This window comes from Stegastes partitus, unplaced genomic scaffold (assembly GCF_000690725.1).
Source record: "Stegastes partitus isolate 25-593 unplaced genomic scaffold, Stegastes_partitus-1.0.2 Scaffold1528, whole genome shotgun sequence".
Lineage (NCBI taxonomy): Eukaryota > Metazoa > Chordata > Actinopteri > Pomacentridae > Stegastes > Stegastes partitus.
In genome coordinates this window covers 47,295-70,009 of record NW_007579259.1, presented here as the reverse complement: position 1 = coordinate 70,009, position 22,715 = coordinate 47,295, and the positions used below count along the sequence as shown (strand labels likewise).

The 22,715-nt window shown below is 44.1% G+C and overlaps 1 protein-coding gene across 1 annotated transcript in view; it reads right to left on the bottom strand.

Moving 5' to 3' along the window:
- The window catches only part of LOC103371121 (von Willebrand factor D and EGF domain-containing protein), a 52,538-nt gene that overhangs the window by 7,458 nt on the left and 22,365 nt on the right, over positions 1–22,715 (bottom strand). The window contains exons 10-29 of the mRNA XM_008300347.1: positions 22,292–22,509; positions 19,433–19,506; positions 19,076–19,352; positions 17,764–17,966; positions 16,768–17,678; positions 15,735–15,871; positions 15,481–15,642; positions 15,289–15,393; positions 13,659–13,773; positions 10,135–10,406; positions 8,864–9,083; positions 7,517–7,654; positions 4,387–4,842; positions 3,529–3,690; positions 1,604–1,962; positions 1,017–1,521; positions 671–766; positions 483–578; positions 265–360; positions 9–104 (exon numbers count right to left, since the gene is read on the bottom strand). Coding sequence (XP_008298569.1) covers positions 9–104; positions 265–360; positions 483–578; positions 671–766; positions 1,017–1,521; positions 1,604–1,962; positions 3,529–3,690; positions 4,387–4,842; positions 7,517–7,654; positions 8,864–9,083; positions 10,135–10,406; positions 13,659–13,773; positions 15,289–15,393; positions 15,481–15,642; positions 15,735–15,871; positions 16,768–17,678; positions 17,764–17,966; positions 19,076–19,352; positions 19,433–19,506; positions 22,292–22,509 — 4,698 coding nt within the window. The remainder of the gene's footprint in view (positions 1–8; positions 105–264; positions 361–482; positions 579–670; positions 767–1,016; positions 1,522–1,603; positions 1,963–3,528; positions 3,691–4,386; positions 4,843–7,516; positions 7,655–8,863; positions 9,084–10,134; positions 10,407–13,658; positions 13,774–15,288; positions 15,394–15,480; positions 15,643–15,734; positions 15,872–16,767; positions 17,679–17,763; positions 17,967–19,075; positions 19,353–19,432; positions 19,507–22,291; positions 22,510–22,715) is intronic.

Genomic DNA, 22,715 nt, shown 5'->3' with positions numbered 1-22,715 from the left:
CAACTCACCAGTCTCACAGGATGGTCCAGTCCAGCCTGGTGGACACATGCACATGTCTGGAGAAACACACTGGCCTCCGTTGTGACAGTGACGACTACACACCACTATAATCGACAGAAACGGCATCACGACAACAGTGACAGTTAAAAAAACAACTGAATGGCAAAAAGCGAGCAGGAACAGATAAATTAACTATAGAAAAAGCTAAATTAAATTGAAAAAATACAGCCATCGACAAATTATGATTAAAAACTGTGAACTCACTCGTCTCACATCGAGGACCGACAAACCCATAAGGACACGAACAAGTGTGCAGTCCGACACAGGTGCCTCCGTTTTCACACGGTAACCTGCAAAGAGCTGCAGAATCGGATTTTCGACATATTATTCATATTTTTGTAGTAAATGCCTTGATATGTACCACATATGGTGCCTAATGAGATCCAGGACTAGATCGACTGGGAAACATTTACAAGCTTTACCTTCCTGACAAGTCTCTCCATGGAAACCTCTGGGACACTGACACACATCTGGAGCGATGCACACGCCCCCGTTCACGCACTCCGGATTACAGATTGCTAATAAAATGTAGAAAACCAAAAGAAAAAGGATTAACAAAAGTTTATTTCAAACAATGCAGCACATACAGATGCAGCTGTTTGTCTTTTACCCGTCTGACAGTTGGATCCAGTGTAGCCTGGTTTGCAGCGGCATGTATTGGGAGCAGCACACTCCATGTTTCTGCCACAGGGATGTCTGCAAACAGCTAAAAATACAGACGTGCCTGTCACAAAGTTGGCCACAAATACTGAAAAGACAAACTGGATCAGATTTGCATGATTATACAGTGACTAGAGTTGCCTTCGTGTAACTTGCATTTGAAAATGATGAGCTATCACTTGCGTTGTAATGTTTTGCGCTACCACAACCATTTAGGCACCATTTACTCTCTATGATGGCGTGACATATCTGAATTAGGACATGTGACATCAACCCAAAGGTGGCCACAGTCTTACCTTGACAGGCTCGTCCGTCTCCAGTGTATCCTACAGGACACCTCCCGCAGCGGAAGCTCCCATCGAGGCCCGGCTCACACTGGACACCAGGAAAACATGGCCGCTCCGCACAGGTTGTGACATGTTTGCCGGCTGTCGCACCACTCCTGACCAACGCCTGGATGGGGGTCGCTCTTTGTACCGGGGAGCTGTAGACGGTTTTGCCCGGCGTTGTGAGGGTCACCACCGGCACCATGTGCGGCGCCTCTGATCCAGGCTCGGCTTCGTCTCCGTCTGCAGAGAACTCGGACTCGGACAGTGAGTAGGACAGAGCTGTGAGGGCGGCTGTAAGTGGGAGGGCAGGTCTCTGAGGGGTCCAGGATTTTGCCTGGGTGGAGGCCAGGCGGTCGAGCTGGGGCTGGGTTGTCTGTTTGGGTGGTGTTACTCGGGCAGACTGAGTGGAGAGGTGGGGAGCAGGTGGGGTTACCCTCAGAGCTGTGGCGCCCGTCAGTGCTCCCTCAGACTTCTGGGAGATGATGAAAGAGGCGGCGTTACCTCCACATTTTGTTTTTTGGTGTTTATCGACATCAAAGAAAAGATAAACTCACCTTGGGGACCGTCACACGGGGCGCAACAAACTCCCTTGTAGCATGGATGCTAGTTCTGGCGTACGTCCTTTGCTGGGTGATGTGAGTGTTCGCGGTGACATGGAGGGCTGATGTCCTGGGAAAGTCTCTGGAAGCAGAAGTTACCGCCTCCCTCCTGCCCGTCCCGCCTCCCCTCCCCGATGCAGGAGGCTGGCGAGGCGCGTTGTCTCGGTTCGTTCTGGTGACGGACGAGGACAGGTGTTTGATGCCGTGCCTGGTGGGCAAACTGGGCAGGTGGAGCTGGGAGACTTTGCTGCTGCTTGTGTACGGGGATCGGCTGGACTTGCCTAGCGTCTGCTGCTGGGGGAGGTGATTGGATGCTGAGGAGAGACAGGAAGTCACATCAGTGCCACGGTTATTGTCCAGACATAACTTTGGAATCCCAACTGGGAGGGGTTTGAATTTTTAGGCACTAAAGCGATGTGTTGGAGGCTCTGGCTAAGGCGATGCTGCGTATATACAGAGTCTGGAAGGTGGTGCGTTTTATTTATCCTCTTGAAAACCAAAAAAATAGTAGAACAAAGGTGTTTGAAATGGATGAAATGGAATGTTTTGGTCAAATGCATGGATTGCACACATTAGCATACCAAGCTAAAAGCATTTCACACTCTAGTGAAGGGAAACTTCAGCTGCTCTTTATTAATCGCTTTACAAACATCTGTTAGTCCTAATCTTAAAAGCCTTTTTAGAACATTAAAGCGAAACATACCGCTTGAAATTATGAACAATAAACAATAACACAAGTGGAGTCTGGTTTGTTTAATTAAGCTAAGCATCCAAACATAATTATGCTACAACAAAATCACAGGCGGATCTGCTTTATTACACTCATAACAAATACAAAACATAGTGCCGTTTTCCTAATTGATCCCAAAAGGATGCTGGATTTTTGCCTGGGACATGTTTGTATCGTCAATCTGTCAGCATACAGTGAAGATTTTGAACCCTATTAACAGTTTTTTTTTTCTTTTGCAAGTTGACAGAATTGGTTCGTTATGTTTGTTATGTATGAAACCCTGGAAATCTAAATCTGTGTTTTTACAACATGGACATGTTTACAATGCATCTAAAGAACTTCCTACAGCTGATTTAATTGGTGATCTGGCAGAATTATCACTGTATTGTCTACACACACTGAGCCTTATAGTCAAGAAGATCTTAGACACTGTCAAATAAATGACAAACGATGGAGGAATAAAACCCAGATTTTAAAGTAGGGACATCTGCTTAAATAATGCTGGGAGAGAGTAAACACGCTCTCTGTCCTCGGACAAATGAAATAAGAAAAAGAGTTTTACAGACACTAATTTGAGGAGAACTCTCCAGAAAGCATTGCAAAGCAGTTTAAGAGATTCATGTTTAGTTTGAGGTCGACTTGCATAAACACTTGATCCAATTTTGCGACCTTCGAGACAAACACAATCCACAGTAAAGGGATTGAAGCTGGAATGAAACTGTCATTTTTGAATTGTTAGGGCCTCCCCGTTTCCCTCGTGAGAAATACTGTTAAGCAATCTTCTGCTGAAACATATTAAACTGATTTATCTGCTGCTATAAAAGACATTCCTTCCAATCAAGAAAAACACATAAAGCAACATCGGGGAAACCAGAACATCATAAGAGCATTACAAAAGCAGCCCACAATGCGTTACTGACTGATGTTTTTAGCAAATTAAATGGAGTTTTCCCTGAAAAACAACTTAGGAAAGTGTCTTGAGATAATAATACGAATGATAGGGAGATGCTGTTATTGTTGTAATATAATGATTCATCATCTAATCTCTATTAAAGAAGGCACTTTAATTGCAAATCAGATACGCCTGAAAAGGCATGGCAGTTTATACCAAACACATTTGAAAACTGTCTGGAAAAGTCGAGGAAATTACCTTCCTTGGAGTTTTTCATGCAGATGCGACCGTTGCCGTACAGTCCGGGTGGGCAGCGTCCGCAGACGTAGCCGACATGTGGAGGCCTTCGGTTGATGCATTGAACTCCGGGGAAGCAGGGCCTGCTGGCACATGTAGCTGATACGTTGAGAGCCAAAGATCCTGCGAATCAAAGACTGTGGTCAGAGCTATGTTTACGCTGAGTTACTGTCCGAACATCCAAGCGAAGTTGGGTTTTCCAAGAGTCCATTAGCATGGATACAATTCGTAGGTTTTACAACTGTGATTTGTACAAACAAACCTGATCTGCATCTCTGACAACTAAGACCTTTTCTTTGCATTTTCCTTTTGCCAAACAGAAATTGAACATCTTTCTTCATAGGTCTGTTGTGGTAATCCTAGAAGCTTCACTAAAAAGCAACTGGACTTCTCTTTTAGGTTCTTGATTATTCTCTTCAGTTCCAAACTGAAGGAGCTTCTTGGATGAGAGGTGAAACGTCTTTAACAACCTAAGAGAGACGTCCTGTTGGTTTTTAAAGAAGCTTCTGGGATCTGTTTCTTATCAAAATCATTCTTGCTTTTTGTAAATTTTCCATCCTGTAAACGGGTTGTTCCTGTAAACAGTGGTGAAGATCTTCAAAACAGATCTAAAACCAGCAAATCTTCTTTTCTGTTCATGTCCATTATGTTATTTTCCTTATTACCTTATTTTATTTAGTTTAACACTTAAACCACTGCTTTGGAAAGCCAGCTATCAGAGTGGACGAGTCCTCCCTTTTGAAGTCTAGTTGTGTTTGTATTTACCTCTAAAATTACCATCAAGGAGGTTCTGCGGACTGTTGGAAATGTTGGACTTACCTGCAGCTGGTCTGACATTTTCAGATGGTCGACTTCCAGCTGAAGTCTTGCCAATGGTGTTGCTCACTTTGGACTGGTCTGGCTTGACTTGGTCCGGCACGTTCTCCGAGACGTTGAAGGTGTCTGTGTTTGTCCTGGATGGGTTCTGGTTGGGTTCGGTCTTTGTTTGGGACACAATTGTTGTTTTTACCGTGTTGCTCTTGCTGGTTTCTGCAATTGTGAGCTGTGGGTTGGAGATCACTCCTGGAGTCCTTCTCCAAGTGGTCATCTTAGTCTGTGGGTCAACTCTTGGGATTGTCTTCCCAGTCTCGGTCCTCGTATATGGCGAGCTACCACTTGTGGTTTTCCGGAGAGCGTTTGTCTTTATTTTGGGTGGTTGCAGGAGAACATCTGGTGTCTTGTAGGCAGTCGTGCGATGAGGAGCAGATGTGGAAGTGATGGTGGCTGATCTGAGGACTGTTGCATGAAGAAAGACACAGATTACATTGTGGATTGCTTTGCTGCACCTTTTGTCCGATGCCCTTATCTGGATTTACCCCCAATTCAGTTTCAATCATCCACATTTCAATGAACCTAAGGCAGAACTGTAGAAATAGAGATTATAGTCTGGCTTGGTGAAGAAAAAAACACAGGAAGAATCTAAATGTGTCATAGGACTGGTGCCCAGCTGGAGATAAGATTTGAGACAAGTTCGTTTAAAGATGTGTTATCACCACTCGCAGCCTATCAACACATTTACGAGCCAAACAAGAAACACTGACGACAGACCGCAGACATGGCAACAAGCCCAACAAGCCTGAATCTGATTTATCCTGCCTTCCTGCCAACATTTCTTGCGTAACCCTCAGATTGTACTTGTAACTTCGGAGGCCAGTGTTCGATGGCTTTCTAACGTCTTGACTCTTGTGGAGCAACTTTTTCCATATAAGTCAGCTGATTAGTTTAAAGGGTTTTAGTTTGGAGGCTGTTTTCTTGTAATTCTTGGGAAAATACTTTGCAGCTTGGAGACCGTTTTGTCATGTTCTAATCATCTTGAGCTACATATTGTTTGGTCTAAGATGAATCTAATCCAAAAGGCTGCACTGTACATAAATCAGGTACACTTGATCCCTCTGGACCTGGTCTCACTTTAAAATTTATTTAGACTTGACTTGTGTGACTGCAGCTCTGACCTCAACAGACGAAGGAGGAACACTCATCACAGTCTGCTTTGCATCCATAAGATTTAGGAACCCTGTGCAGCTCCCCCCCGACACAAGAAGTTGTATATCTTTAGGACCAAACTGAGCGAGGAGGTCACATAAGTCAAACAGAGTCCCTCGGCAGACATGTGGACGACTGAAGAACAAGCAGTAAAACGACGGGGATGAGGAAATCCAAGGATCTGTCCTCAGGAGTCCTTTTACAAAGCTCCATAAAAATGACAAATTACATATTATTGAGTTTAATTTATGTCGCGGGCTTTGCTGTGGGTCGGTTTTAGGGGCGCTATCGTCATGAGACCTTAGTTTGGACTTTTTTGCTCCGATGTTTGGTTTTAAGGTTCTTTTATTACTCAAAGGACAACAATGTGTTTGCAAGAAAGCCGCATCTCAGTGGACGGCTATACAGCCCAAAGAAAAGCAAATCCTGAGGATGATTTGATGAAGCTATTCAGCTCAGTCTGTTTTATTTTAATTGGTTACGACTTTCAGATGCACCTGCAGTGTCAATGCAGAAAGAATTCTCCTAAACTCAACATCTTTCCTTGTTGGAACTGGATGCGTCATCAATCACATGTAACCAGAGGGAAATTTAAAACTGCTGCAGCCACTGAAACAGTTCCCGTTGGAGGCACATCACTTGAAATGTTAGAAGTTCTAGGAGTTGTCCTGTAAATACACCCGATTGCAGAACAACTACAGGATCCTCTTCTACATGTTTTGGGACGCTTGGTTGCAATCTGTACCTAAAAGTTGGTCATTGCTGGACGTGTTTCTAGTCAAACTCTTCATCTTGATCGGATTTCCGCCAAGCGAAAGTAATGTAATCCAAGTTCGTATCTCATTCCACTCTCAGAGGCCGGTAGTTATCCGTGTAATGTTTATGCAAAATAACCAAAACACCAACTTTGTCCTAAAACAAAGTGAATCTGAAAATCTGTTTCCTCACTAAACATCGACTGAAGCCTGGTTTGCTTGAATAAAAAATAAAGTTACCTCGTATCAAAGTTCATGGTGAAGCAGCTGCAGGCGTGCAAAAGCAGAAGCTACCAGTTTATGAGGAACAAAGCAAAAAAAAAACCTTCTTTTCAAAGCTACAATAGAACGTGAGCTGAACGCAGCGGTATCGGCTGCTATCAGCCGTCTGGTTTCCATTCAGCTCTGTATCCCTGCTGAGTTTCCCCCAGAGACAAATTCACCTTTTGGTGCAGTCAGTCGGTGCTCTTGTTCGACTACACTTGGAGCTACAACAAAACAAGCTTTGTTTGGTTGCATGCAAATGATGACGAGGAATGTGAGCTTTGAATCATATGATAAAGATGTGTTGGGGAAATTTACAGATAAATGGACTATTTTTTTATTATGTGAGATCTGCAGAGAACAGCGGTATCTGATAAACTCCTGCTTGCTAATGGGTTCCAGGTTTGGTTTCAGGAGATTAAAGGCTCTCGTATGTGCACAGTATGTTTGCACTGAAGCTATTTTATCATTAAACCTGTCTGAAATTGGTATTTTTATAAAGACAAGAAAAGCAAGCTGGCAACTGCTTGTTTTTTATGGATTAGGGCTTCTTAAGAGAATTGATAGTATCTGTAGCTGTGTTTGGAAACTCATGAAAATGGACTTAAATGGGAAATAGTGGCAAATATTTCCCTTATTTCTTCATAAAACAACTGTAAGAAGGGAAATGGTGTGTTCACACTAACGTGTACAGACTAATTTTACCAATATGTGCTTATGTTTTCATTCTAGGAACGAGAGCCAAGTGAAATGTTCTGCTTTTATTCACATGATGTCATGATCAGACTTCAGACAGACGACTGGACACCAGATTTACAGACTTGTAAGTAAAAAAGTGAGCAGGAATGATCCGTAGTGCCTTTGACATGGCTCGGCATGTTGCTGTTTATGTGTGATCACAGTCTTACCAGTACAAGTCGTCCCATTTCCCAGCATGCCTTTGGGGCACGGGCCACAGCCATAGGAGCCGAAGCTGTTGAAGCACTGGACTCCTGGAAAGCAGGGCTTCCTTTCACACTCATTGATATCTTCCAGGCATGTTAAACCTGCCAAAAACACACACGCGCAGGGAGTTTGTTTTGTGGCCATAAACCAAAACCGTAATTTATGGTCTTCGTCTGCAAACACGAGACACCAGAATAGCACGATGGAAGTAAACAGAACCTGTATTCTGTTTGTTTTAACCCTCTGAACCCCAGAACCTGCCGTGCTGGGAGGAAACGTAACCAAACCAAGACTTAAAGATGGAATATTTAATCAGAATTACATAATTCTGCATGTTTTGTGTAGAAATTTACCACAAATACAGCGTTTGCTGGACCTAAATGCTGTAAAAGAACCTAAAAATTCTGCACTCCTTGGTGAAGGCATGAGTAGCACAGCTGCCACCAACAGTCACGAGACAAAAATTGTGAGTTTTCGGCCTAATAGCAGTTTGTTGTGTTTACACAGAGCAGAGAGGAGACAAGTCTGGAAACGGTTCAGGATCAATAGCATGTATAGTTACCTTTTTATACAAAAAATAATCAAAGAAGTGTTTTTTCAGTGTTTTATGGCATTACTGTGTCATACTGTGCAGCAAATGTTTTTGAGTTTGCTCTCCTTTCATTTCCATTAACATTAAGTGTCTGCAGTAGAGGACGCTGCAGTTTCAGGACCTCATAACCCTAACCACCTACTGAATTTAATGATAGCTAAAGTGCACCCACATTCCACTCAAATACTACTTTCTGTCTCAGAACTTACAGTTTTAAAGGTTTATTCCGCTCAAGTGGCACTTTCTAACTCACAAGACATGATTTTAAAGAGTTATTCCACCCAAAATACTGCTTTCTGTCCTGCAATTTAAACTTGGTTGCCAGGAGTTGCATGTAAAGCAAATTGTGCATTTAGCATAATTGGGTCATCAGTTACAATAACAGTGCAGTCATGTGCTCGGGTCTTTGTAGTCATGAGAGCTCAAACAGATATTAGAAAGGTTGGAGAAAGACGAGACACGACCCCTCTTTAGCAAGCTGTCCATCACTTTGCTGTCCAGCTGAACTGTTTTTAATGTTAAACACATAAAACTTGATTCATACTGAATATTCAGGCATTTATTGTTGCTTCAGAAGGCTACCTATCCAAAAAAAAAGAGTCCCTAAACTGCAGTCCTTGAATCTCTTTTCCATGGAGGTGTAAGACTGTCAGAAAAGAGGGTTGAACGATTTCTGACTTATGCTGCAAATTAACTGCCTATTTTGGGTCGTTCTCACCTCTCAGCCCCGCAGGACACTCGCATCTGTAGCCGCCGGCTGTGTTGATGCACTTGCCGACCGTGCACGGAGCCGACAGGCACTCGTCCACGTCCTCGTTGCAGAGGTCGCCCTGCTTGCCCTCGGGACAGACGCACAGGTATCGACCGCTGCCGGCAGGAAAGTTGACGTCCGTCACACACGCGCCTCCGTTCTGACATCCACACGGCACCACGTCGACCTGAGTCACAGATGAGAAGGAAAGAAAGATGCTGCTGACATCCAACACCGGCAGTTTATCATCTTTAACCCTCTGAACCCCAGGCTGTTTTTCTTTGCTCATGTCACTCTGTGGACTCATTTTTCACTGTAATATAAAGTCCTGCACCTCTATGGAAACAGAACAACCACGACTAGAAGGAGAGAGGACTCTGAGTTTTGTTTTACAAAAATTAAAAACAAACCTACATGTAAAAGTTTCATAGTTGTGCCTAGAGTAAAATAACGACTCTACATACTACAGATATTTAACTCTTTGCATTTTTCATTTATTTCTATGCTTGTCTTACTTCTAAAAAACTAAAAAGTCTCTGTATTTTTATTTTATTTTATTTTTTTTACAGATTCTGATTCGTGCAAACTTTTTGTTTTTCAGTCGACCAGTGACTTTGATGAAAAGCTGCTATTCTTAGTTTAGATTTGGATCGTTTTTCCTTCCAGAAAATCGCGTCACACATGAGAAATTCAACGATTCTCTCTGTGATAAATGAATTTCATTTTGGCGAATGTTTTAAAACACAACACATGTTAGAAGTTTTACTAATCTCTCATCAGATTGGCTTGAAAATGGTCGATTAATAAGTCAGGAAATCTCTCTTTGGACTGACTTGCAAGTTGCTCCTCTACTCCTTAGAAATACATCCTGCAGTTCAGCTGAAAAGTGCAGATTTATTTTTATTGTTGTTTACAGAATCTAGCAAACAGTTATTTTTTTGACGAACTTCTAACAAGACACGTACAATAAAGTGAGAATGACAATTTAAAGCTTAGATTTGGTTAAGTTTCCTGACAAAACAGCACGTTACCAATGAGTAGCTGAAGGACTATCTGTTTTTAACAGTTTCTGGCTCTGATAAATGGGTTAATTTTGGTGATTTTTATTAAAAAAGACATGCCTGCCAGTGGGTTTTGGGGTTCAGAGGGTTAAATTAATTTAGTTGCTTAGTTACGCTGTAGACTGGTTGTTGTTAAGACCACCCATCATTGCTTCCCTTCGTCCCTTCCAGCTCTACCTCCACCGTGAAGGTGCTCTGGGCGTTGCACTCGTCGGACAGCGTGAAGCGAAAGGAGCGCCTCGCCTGACGCCCCTCCACCTCTGGGAGCGACGGGACCCTCCAGATGAGGAGGCCGGCGGGGGACAACATGGCCGCCTCTGGTCCCTCCTCCAGCTGGAAGAGCAGCGCCGAGCCCTCCGGGTCTGAGGCCGCGAACTGGAAGACGAAGTTCTCCCCGGCGAACGTCCGCAAGTCGCCTTGAGGTCGGTGAAACGCTGGCCGCTCGTTGACTGAAAACAGAGACGGAACAGACTGAGATGCAATTTGTGATTCGAGTCTCTGTGTACAAATACCACAGGTTACTACCACCTTCTTATTCCCCCCCGCTCTCCGGCTACAAGCGTTTGATGACAGAACCTTCCTGTCCTGAAACAAAGTCTTTATATGCAGCCTTGGTTTGGCGACAACACTCCTCCGGGCTGCTCCTGGAAGAGTCGTTGTAAACACACGTGTTCATGCCTTGGAGGAGATTTCCTTTCCAACTGCGGCTCTCGACGCCCATTTCAGCAAGATCGTGTAGCGTCCTCGACTGAGATCTACCGCAGATGTTCAAGAGGAAGAGAGTGATGATAATCCCAGGAAACACCTGCGCAGCTTCGAGTGTGAAGAAGTCAACAACGAGGCTGGTGCTGATACTAAACTCCTAAACCAGCACAATGAAATAACCAAAACGTCTGTCAGAGAGGTGAGAATTTAACTTCCATCCAACATAAATCAACTTGTTTTGAGAATAAAGTACACACGGCGAGTTGTTTTGACATTTACAGCTGAACTCGATACGTATTGCAGATATCTGCAACTCAAATCTTCCAAGTCAAGTCAAAAAGAACATTTCAGATAATCACGTTGTCGCTGTTCCAGGACAAACGCTGTCAACTTTATTATTCATGTGTTTCCCATCACGGATGTTCTGCAGCTGAATTATGACTAGTTGTAGTTCCAGTTTCAGGTCGCTGCAGTTTAATCCTGACTAAGATATCTTTAATTCCCCTCAATTCAACATATGGTCATATAGTTTCTTAAAGTAAGTTTTACCCATCAGAATTTTTAAAATTTTTTTGGCCTTTTTGCACAGGACAGCCGAGAGGTAGACAGGAAAGTGGGGGAGAAGAATCGAGGAAGGACCTGCAGCAAAGGGCCACGAGCGGGATTCGAACCCATGGCCGCTGCGTCGGGGACTACAGCCCCTGTACATGGGTCGCCAACTGGTTGAGCTATAGCAGCGGCCCTAACACGTCAGAATGATGCTGTTGATATCGCAATCAGAAATTCTGCCATGTCGACTAAGCCTGATCATTTCTTTACGTGGGTTGCAAGGTGGCGCAGTTGGTAGCACCTTCGCCTCGCAGTTCGCATCCCGGTGAGGACACCACGATCGTTCTGCGTGGAGTCTCCATGTTCTCCTCGTGCAGCGTGGGTTCTCTCCGGGTTCTCCATCTTCCTCCCACAGTCCAGAAACATGTTGAGGTTAATTGGTGATTCTAAATTGTCCGTAAGTGTGAATGTGAGTGTGCTTGGTTGTCTGTCTCTAAGTGTAGCCCTGTGATAGACTGGTTACCTGTCCAGGTGAACCTGCCTTCACCCTGGGATAGACCCCCAGCCCCCCATGACCCTAGTGAGGATTTGTATAGATAACGGATGGATGGATTTCTTTACGTCCACTGTCATGCCGGTGTGGTAAATTTGCAAAATATTCTTGCTAAATTATACATGATGCAGACTGGAAAGACGACCATCAAACATGTTACTGGGATTTAGAAGCTCTAATCTAGTTGATCCCAGCTTAATTTAACACATATGTGTTGTCCGGAGGTCATTAAGTATCACAGAAGTCTTTGTCATGGTGCCTCTTTACTAGCTAAACCCCCACAATGCTGTTTGCTCTCTAAAACAGAACCACCAGCCTCCTCTAGGTGCTGCAGTATTGAACAGTAAAAGGCTCTACAGTTAATCTACAATGCTTGAAGTGTGTTATCTGATTGGGCAAAATGCTTGATTGGGGCATCGCCTGGTAATTATGGATGTCCTAAATTACGTGATATGCAGATGTTTGTAGTGATGTAAGAAGCTGTGGCACTGCAGCAGTTGCTATGATACTGAACTTACATTGAAGAACATGCGCTTGAATTTCAGACTATTTGGTTCCTTAAGTCGGTCATTTATTGCAGCTTCCATCTTAGGGGTGGTTGTCGGTCTGTGCCGCTGTGGAGATCAGCCATGTGATTCGCCCCCTCTCCCCTCTCTGAGCGACAGGTCAGGGCATGCTGGGAAACCTAAACCTCGGCTCCTTTGATCTGCTAATGGAGACAAACAGGACCGCGGCTGGACAGCTACCACAGCAGCAGACGACCGCCGCTGCACTAATACAGTAAGATAAACGCTGTTTCTCCCTGTTGTTTCTCATCATTAGTGAACCGCAGGCCGAGTAGAAAAGACCCTTGAATATAGGACACCCCTGCCAACGTGGTGGCTACATACAGCGCCCTGGAAAAAGTGTTCACCTCCCCATGAAAGTTTTCCCCTTTTTATAGCTTTTCAACATGAACGGATCCATTTAATGTGGCTTTTGTGACAGGAATTTACAAAAAGAAAAAATTCTTTCACATCAAAGTAAAGTAATGTTAATTACATAAAAATGCAAATAAGTGATTGTGTCGGTGTTCACCTTCTTCAAGTCAGTATTTACTAGATGCACCTTTGGCCGCAGTGATAGCATTGAGAGGATTGAATACGTTTTATGTTTTTCCACCGAGCTTCTGCGGACTGGTAGTCATCTTGTCTGTCCACACCTTTTACACTCGTGCAGCTCCATATCATCACACTCCCACTGTCAGGTCTGTGCATTCATTCCTGGCCAAACGTACCGGAGCTGAGCTGAACAACTTTACCTTTGTCTCATCAGACCAAACAATGTGCTTCCAACATGAACAGAATACAAATTTGGCTTCACTTTTGACAGGAAAGAGTCTCTTTTTTGGCGAATTATTGTCAAAAAAAGCAGAATTAAATTGAAGCATGAAGGTCGTCGGTTCGCGTCCCGGTGAGGACACCTGGGATCTTTCTGCGTGGAGTTTGCATGTTCTCCCCGTGCAGCGTGGGTTCTCTCTGGGTTCTCTAGCTTCCTCCCACAGTCCAGAAACATGTTGAGGTTAATTGGTGATTGTAAATTGTCCGTAGGTGTGAATGTGAGTGTGCTTGGTTGTCTGTCTCTAAGTGTAGCCCTGTGATAGACTGGTTACCTGTCCAGGTGAACCTGCCTTCACCCTGAGTCAGCTGGGATGGGCTCCAGCCCCCCATGACCCTAGTGAGGATTAAGGTGTCTAGATAATGGATGGATGGATGTTGAAAAGAAGTTAAAGGCAAAAATTTGCAAGGGGGGTCAAATACTTTACTGCAGACAAATCGAATATATATCAATAGATGATGGTGAATTAGCTCATGGTTTTGTGTTGTTGTTGTCTGCGACGGTGAATTGTTTGTACCTTGGTTCACAGACCAGGTGAATTTGGAAGCTTCAGGATCACACAGGAGGCAAGGGCTGCTGGGATTGGAGTCTCCGGCTGCAAAACACATCCCGTCGATGTTACACGTCCGCTCCTGGCAAACAGAAAAAAGGTCGGTGTACTCATATCTACAATGTTGTTTTTAAGTTGGCGTGTTTTTAAGCTGTTTATGTCCCTTTTTTGTGTGTCTGTTTCTCTGGAGACGCCAGGTAAACGCTCTGCTTTAGTCAATTTAATTTGTTCAGCTTTGGCAGCCACTCGCACCTCTCGTGGTGTCTGTCTGCAGCTGTTTGTGCGATATGTGTCTTCACTCCAGGCTGTTTGTCTATCTGCACACCCATAAAAAGCACTTCCAGTAACAACACAGCCCCTTCTGAACCCTTTTTTTCTTTTCTGAGTGAGAGAGAGTTTTTTAAATGGCCAGCTGTTGCGTGTTGGGAGGCTTGGAAGTCACACCGTCTCTGGTTTAGTCATTCCAACCTGATACAAGTTGCTCAGCGTTTACACCCTGCACCTCTACCAGAGCATATAAAACGCTTCACCACACTTTCCCACTAAACACCCACTGATTCACATCTGTCTCCTCAATCAGCGTCCCGCGCTCAAACAAACAAGCACTAGAGAGTCCAAGTCTTCTCGACAGGTGACCTGCTGCACTCAAGATAAGACAAGACGAGCTGTTATTGAGCCCACAGTGGGGAGATTTAAAGTGCTGCAGCAGCCAAGTGGATAGTGTAAAAATGGAAGGATCTCAGAAGCATGATCAGTTGAATTTGGCTTATTTGACAGAAATGTGCATTTTCCTGCCATTTCTAAACCATTTCATCAACAATAGTGTCTCTTATTCTTGAGTAAACAAATCTCAAATGATCAAAACTGGTTTAAAAAGTCTTGTTTCTTAATTTTTAATTGTTAAAATCTCCCTTTGAGGCACCAAAAAATCCTGCATGCAGGAAAAAGTCACGACTTTTCTCTCTGTATAACCTCTCGTGTATATTCGACTTCTACGTAGTTATCGTGCTGGAATATTCCTCTTCTGCTGAGCTTCTGCTGTCATTTTGTCATCCAGTGTTTTGGTTTATCCACAGACGTTCATGGTGCATCTAGAAATGTCATCTCCCCAACACCTTTTGCCCTCGTGCAGCCCCATATCATCACACTCCCACTTCAGTGCTTCACTGTCAGGCTGTGCATTCACTGTGGCGGTCCTCACCAGACAAACTAGACCCCGTATGAGCTTAATAACTTCATCTCGGTCGATCGGACCAAAGAATGTGTTCCCAATATTCATTGGACATGTTTTCATTGTATTTATAAAAATTTCATCTTGTAGTTTTGTGCCAAAGAACAAGCAAAGGAAGCCGTTCATTTAATCTTTATTTTCCTTTCTAGCAGCTTCAGAACAACAACAAGCAGACTTGTTTGTGAGTTCATCTGCTTAGATGTTAATAACTTATGAATACGGTGGCACGGTTTCCTGATCTGGACTCATAAAAGAAACACCAAATCAAGCAGACTGATGGGTGTTTTCAGTAAATGCTTGATGCCATGAGTGTAGAGGAGACTTGGCAAAGAGAAAAACATTGGTTCCCTTTCGTATGCGAGTTACCTTTAACTTACAGAGTCCTGAGCGCGACGCCTCGCAGACCTGGCAGACGCCATCGTAGATAGTCAGCACCTTAGCCTGGCTGTACTGGGAGCCGTCGTTGGTAACCTGGTAGAGCAACGGAGGGGATGTTGATGACAATAAAAGTCAATAAAAGACACTTTAATTGCGGCGCAACAGGAGAAGCAGCCTTGCCTTGATCTCCCAGCGTGCGTACGGTTTGTCGTCCATCATGAAGTCTTCTGTATTGACGGCAGTGTTGCTTAAAGACGGCACGGCACAATCCAAAGCCTTGGAGCTGAGGAAGGTGGCTTTTGTCCTCTGTTTTTCTCCCGGAACCCAAACTTTGTTGATGTACTGCGGAGGTAATTTAGAGGGAACATGAGGAACAATGACACTTTTGTCCTGACGTCCCTTTTCGCCTGACATTTGACCTCGTCTCTCCTCACCTTCAGTCTGGTGGCGTGGCAGCTCAGGTCCGGGGAGTCGATGAAGCCGAGGCCGAAGACGCGAACGCTGCGACAGTCGAAGGCTCGGATGTCACAGAGTCCGCTGTTCTCCAAATCAGTTATCTCAACTGGTTGACCTGGAAGAGGAGAGGAAAGTACAAGTAAGTCCAGAGAGAGATTTCCTGGTTTAAGATTTGATTTAAAAAGCATGATGCGTTTATTTGAAAATTGCTAAAACTACAGCATTTATCAGAACCGGAAACTGTAAATACTGAAAGAATCATCTGTGATGCAGCATTGTGAAAACGATCTAAATCTAAGCTTTGTTTTATTCTTTTTCCCATGAAAATCACTTTGTTCTCCATTTAAAAAATTGCAAAAAATAAAATATTTGCACTAAAAAGATTTTGTAAAAAATGACAAATTCTGCATTTCTGGGCGTAACTCTTAAGCCATCTATGCCTTCGCTGTCACAAACAGTCACATAAAAACAATTCTGGGATTTATTTTTGCTGAACTGCAGGCTGTGTTTACACAAAGCAGAAAAGAAATAAGTATGGAAATAAATTTAAAATATGAGTTAAATATCTGCAGCATGCAGGCACCTTGTTTTTTCTGGTGTTGTTACACTTGTGGGTCCTTTTTAAAAAGAAATCTTGTGAAGCAAATCAAGAAATCTAACTTTTCTTTTTCTTTAAAAAAAAAAAAGATTTATGGCACTATAACTGTTTCATCCTGCACAAACTAATTCTTTTGAGTTCTCTCTACCTCCAGTCATGGTTGTGCTATTTCAATAGAGATGCAGGGCTTCATATTGATGATAAAAATGAACCCAAACTAAGTAAAAATGCCCAGAAACTGCTTAGAATGCAGAGGGTTCACCTACTTCCACATCTAAAATCTAACAAACGATTGTAAACTTCACACTTCTAGAGGCGTCCTTGTCTAATTTGATGTCAGCTTCAGGTAAACAGAGCTGTGTCACTGTGCAATAAATGCCACTGCCAATGAAAAACCTTCCACAGACACTCACTGATGGCCAGGCTGCAGTCGTGGAAGCTGTGGCTGGGATAGCACTGGCAGCCCCACTCTGTGCACTCTCCGTTTCCGTTGCAGAAGTTTGGGCAGCGAAGCGCCATCATCACTTCCCCAGACGCTCCCGGCGGATTGGCCACCTCCAAGGCTCTCTGGGTCCGGTTTTCCAGCAGCCTCCTCTCGCACTCGTTCTCCAGGTACGGCAGCAGCGCCTCCTCCCAACCCAGGTCGTCTTTGAGCTGCAGGTCCAGGATGCAGAGATCCACGGCCTCGTCCAGGCGGCGTCCCAGCAGCCCCCGGCACACTGCACCAACGGTGGAGTTGGCCAGAGCGAACTGGCACACTTCTAGAGCTTTGGCCGAGGTCAGGCCGCTCGGCGTGGGCCACCGGGGCTGCACCTCCGGTCGAGCCTCGGCCAGGTGATCCTCAGGGAAAAAGTAGGCAAAACTCTCCAGGTCGACCTGGCTGAGACCCTGCGCGGTGAAAACCGGCTGGAACTCGAATGACGCCTGCCTCTTCGGCCGGTCGACGGAAAGCAGATGATCCTCCCTGAACTCACCGGCCAGTTCGAAACCGCCGTCGCTGCTTTGACCGTTCTCACCAGGAAACCACAGGTGCCTCCTCTCCAGAGGGTGAGTGCTGAAGGCAGACGTGTCCAGGATGCTTTCCTCTTTTTCCGGGCTCTTGATGTATTCCACTGTTGTGTCCATGGAGGGGAACACAGATGTGTAATCCACATTATCGTAAGCTATGCAGTCGGAGTGAGCGGAGGGGTTGTACAAGTTTGTCATTCCTCTGCCGCCGTGTTGAGAAGTGCTGTATCCCTTTTGGCACTGACAGAAAGGCCTCCTGACCTCCTGCGTCGACCCTGGAGGCGTTTTGTCGAACAGACTTTCGCCGGCTGCTATCCTAAAGAAAAGACAATCATGAAGACAGATAACTTTTTGCATGATTTTGTCCTAATCCAAGTGTTGTTTTGCTGTCACAGACTGACCTCCAGGCCTCTATGAAGCGATGCATGTCATCAGGGCCGTAAGAGCCGCCGTCAGACCTGTGGAAGTCATTGTTACCGTTGCGGTCGAAGGTGCCGCAAAGGCCTCGAGTGTTGCCGTAGTCGACGCTGGGCGCTCGGACGGATAAGCTCATCCCCCAGTCGCCAACATCAGCCCGAACAAAGGCCCCGGAGGGAAAGATCAGCTGCAAGAGGAGAGTCACATCCAACAGGTAACTCATGTTAACATGCAGTGGAAGTAAACAAAAGTTAAGATCCTTCATGGGTCAGTGGGTGTCGGTTGAGGCAGGATTCAGGACATTTGTTGCTGCACAGTCTCAGATTTTGTTCAGTTTTCATAAATGTGCTCAAAAACGAAGTTCTATAAAAAAAACATTTTGGCAGAATTTTGAGAGTTTCGTGGTTTTCACACCAGGAAATTCTGTTTTAAATTTTTTCAAAATTGTCTCAACTTAGGGGTTATTGTCTCTAGAAATCTAACTCTAATTTGGTAGATAGTCAGGCAAAATAGTTTCCTGCACATCTAAATGATCAAATTGCTCCAGCAGTGGGCAGATTTTTACCTATTGCCCCTTGGAAATGGAAAAAAGTGCAATATTTTCAAACGATGGCGGAACTGGAGGCCCCAGAAAGTTCCTGTGAAAGCAGGTATCGATGGATATGTTCACATTTCCTTCTGAAATACACTCTTTGGCTGATATTTCACCAACTTTTGTGTCATAATATATAGAATTCTCTAAACCTACAAATGAGTCCACATCAATATTTTGTGAAAAAAAAAGCAAAAAAACAACCTTTAACCTTGGCTTGCTGTACTTGCAAACATGTTTGAGGCCTTAAATGTTTTTATTATAAAAGGTGGATACTTCCATATATATACACAAACTTTAAGGAACTTTCTGGAGACCCAATACGACTCTTGTTTGGAAATTATGCACTTTGTTCCATTTTAAAGGGTCAGTAATAAAGACTTTGGACTCTGCTGCAGACATTTAATCATTTCTATCTGCCGGAAACAATTTTGTCTGTGTCCTCAGAAGATTTCGTGCCTGCAGGAGCTACATTTCTAGAGATGATGAACCATTAAAATACCTTTCCAGGTGTCTTTGAGGATGAAAATGCAAAAGTTCACAGGTCTGGAAACTCCTAGAATTCAGCCAAAATATTTCACAGAAGTTAGTTTTAAGTCCCAAATAACTCTGAATAAAATCTGAGACACTGAAGAATCACTTCAACAGCATGGAACGATTTTCCACGCAAATAAGCGCCAGTGTCAAAATGTTCGGATACCTACGGTGACCTTCTTCCCCTGGTGGGACTCCAGCACTCTGACCCGACTGCCCTCGCCATCTCCGAGGGTCTTCAGGGTCAGCTGAGGCCTGGTTTCCTGCGGCTGGCCGTTGCACATGTCAAAGACGGCGACTTCGTTCCCCTCCCGCACCGCAACGCCACAGTTGCAGGCGACAGAGTAATGCCGGCTGCCGCAGTCCCACTGCCGAGAGTGGACCTCAAACTGCCTGGAAAGGCTCCGGTAGAGGACGAAGGTGCCAGTCTGGTGGTTCTCGTAGCGCCTGCAGGTTTAATTATTGTAAGAACAGCGTCACAAATGGATTGAAGCGACCATTTTACGACCGATTAGGAGGTGAATTACCTGCCGTCCAGCGTAATGACATGTGGGTCGGTCAGAGAGTAGCAGATGGAAGTGGGAACGTCCTGGACGACGACCTGGAGGCGAAGGTCAGGAGAACAAAGATTAGGGAGGCTGCACCCTCCGACCCTACGACCTCCAGCTTTGATGTCTTCTCCCAACACAGATGGGAACAGAGCCCTCAGAGACACAATGTCTGCAGGGCTGACATCATGTCTTACATAACCTAATAGCTCGTGTGGACGCAGCTAATGACCACTTGCTCTTCAAACACCCCACGTCAAAGCATCAAACGATCGCACGTTTGGCCCCAAAGCTCCTCTTCAACTTCATAAAGAACGGTATAATTGTGTGTATATATCAACAGTATGGTGGAGAGACCTGTAATTCTAGCCATCGTCTCAATGCTCTTTAATTAAAGTAATACTTAGATTATTATATCACACTGCCCTCTTAAGAAACTTAGATTTAAAAACTCCTCGGACATCTTTAAAGAGGCGAAGAATCCACATGACTGTGCGCCTAAACCCGAACAATCCATAATGTTTTGTCTCAGTTATTCCATAAAAAATCAACCACCTGACCCCTTTAAAAGCTGTTTTTTATGTACAATAACTCCAGTATATTTACCTTCATTCTGAGTATTTTCAGAGATACAGTCCCTAGAAGTGCATAGGGTTAGATTTAAATTTTGGGCTTTTTTGAGTCCTCATAACTTTATAAGCACAGCAAATAGACACGTGAATTTTTCAGGGCTGAAAAACACATTTGATTTCTGTTAAAAACTGCAACAAAATCAACTTTAAATCCACTCCAGGTGTCACAATCTAAAGCCAAAATGTTGTTTATGTTCTGCACAGTTTTTGTTTTAACCATCTACAACCACTGAGCATTAGTCTAATTGGATGTATCGTAGTTTCAATCAGTTTATTGTCTGTGACATAGTACTATAAATAAGCATCGGTACCCTGGATGTGGTTTCTATCTTCTGATAATTCCCTGGAGAAAAAGATTAAAAAGTGCATCTTTTTAATACCAAGTTGGTTAAAGAAAAACCAAGATTTTGGTTTTCGATTGCGTCACCTGGAGTGGACGTTGATTTAAGTTGCAGCTTCTAAAAGAGCTTAAATTTGTATTTAAGCTCTAAATATCCAATCTGTCTGTCTTGTTTCCATATGAAGTTATAACGGGGTCGAAATAGTTGGAAAAAGTAACGTGAAGCTAAAGTGCAAAGTTTCTACCACCCGCTTCGAGGGGCTGGAACTCTGAAAATATTTACAGCATGAAGGGAAGATTTTGCATGTTGTCATTAAATAAACTTCACAAACAAATGCCCCGCTGCACTATTTAAGATTTGGTTGATTTTGTATGGAACGACCCGTCTATCTGTGACCTTGGAAAGGCTGTTAAAGCTTCACAGATCCTCTTCAGGTTCGTAAGGAGCTCCACACGCTGCGTTTAACTTGCATGCCTCAGATTCCAGTTTTCCCAGAAGCCTCCTCAGGGCTTCCAGGATCCCCATCAAGGGTCGACTGAACCTCCTGGAGAGCTGATCCTCCAGAGGGTCTGGAGGTCGACCGATTAACGACCTGACCAATTATCAGATCAGTCAAACTTATGTTGTCTGTAGACAGCCATTTGTAAATAACTAATACTAACAGCCAGTCTGGGCCAAATCATTCAGGATTCAGGGAATGTGATCCAGCACCGTCTCACATCTTGTTTGTCGTTTACTTTTTTGTTATTTGGGACCCAAAACTAAACCCTATCACATAATTTGGTTGAATTTTGAGAATTTCGTTTCAAGTTTTGAACTAGTTGATTTCAAACAAGCGTTTTTCCTTGGAGGCCATTTTCAGGGTTCAGTGTCTCCAGAAGTGTCCCTCACAGAGGCGTGGCATTTGGTGGGGATGCAGACAGAATAGTTTCCAGCAGATCCCAATGATTGGATGGCTCCAGCAGAGGCCAAATGTTGAATTACTGGCCCTTCAAAAGTAGAAGAATGTTTCTGTGGATGTTCCACCAACGTTTGAGGCCTCTGACGTTGATATAATTCGATGCCTGGTTGGCCAAGATTCCATTTTAAGCTACTTTGATATGACAACATGGTGATGTAGATTTATTTATAGGCACGACTGAAGCTGGTGTTCATAGGGGTCTGTATGTTGTCACTCAAAAGTTGGTGAAATGTCGACCAAAGTCTGTATTTTTATTAGAAATATGGATACATCCACATAATTAAACATACAGGAACGTTCTAGAGCCACAATACCAACCCTAAATTGAATATTTTTCCGTTTTCAAGGGCCAATAATAAAAATGTTGAATCTGCTAGAAACTAATCTGTCTGCATCCTCACCATATTTCTGGAGATACTGAACCCTTAAAATGGCTTCCTAGATGAAATACGACTGTGATGGTGAAACTGCAAAAACTTTAAAACATGTAAAATTCTCAAAATTCAGCCAAACTGTTTTACAGAACTTTTGGGTAACAACAAGTAAGGAAGCTCTTCGTGTGAAAGTTCGTAGTCTGAAAATAAAACGTGTGATGTTATGTTCACAACAGTTTTTTTTTTCAAACATAAATAGACTTTGAAATGTTGTATTAGAGTTTAACAAACATATCAACCCTTAAAGAACCGTATCAGTCGACCTCTAATATGGTCCACTACAGCCTATTGAAGAATCCCCTGCAGACCACCAAAAACCCCTTGAAGAAACCCAAAAAACCTTCAGGGATGGAACCTGGAATACCTTCAAGAATCTCTCAAACCAGACCTCCTGATCCCTGGAAACTCCACATGGACTCAGCATCCATTTAAATTCTACAGTTTGTTGCTGCAAACGGCGCTCGACTCACTTTGAGGGATGTCGGCGCGTAGCTCCTCCACAGCCTCGGCGCACCGGGTCCGGGTAAAGCGCCGATCAGGCTCGGCCGGTTCCCGTCACGCGTGAAATCGGTCACGGCGGTGACCAAGAACTTGGCGCGGCCACAGCTGCCGTCGCTGCAGGTGTTGGGCCGCAGCTCCACCTGGCAGGCCGACAGCGCCACATTTGAGACCTCGTGCTCAAGACTGTCTGTGGATGTCGACACAGCGGCAAGTTAGTGCGAACAGACGGCAAACAGCTGCCCGCAGAACTGTAATAACGTCCTCCTCAGCTGGCTTTGATGCACAGGGCGAGTTGAGAAGAAGAGCAGGAAAGAGGAAATTTAACTCAACAGAGGAGGATTTCTGGACCCTTTAATCAACTTTAATAACCCGACAGGCTCCTTGTTTAGAACA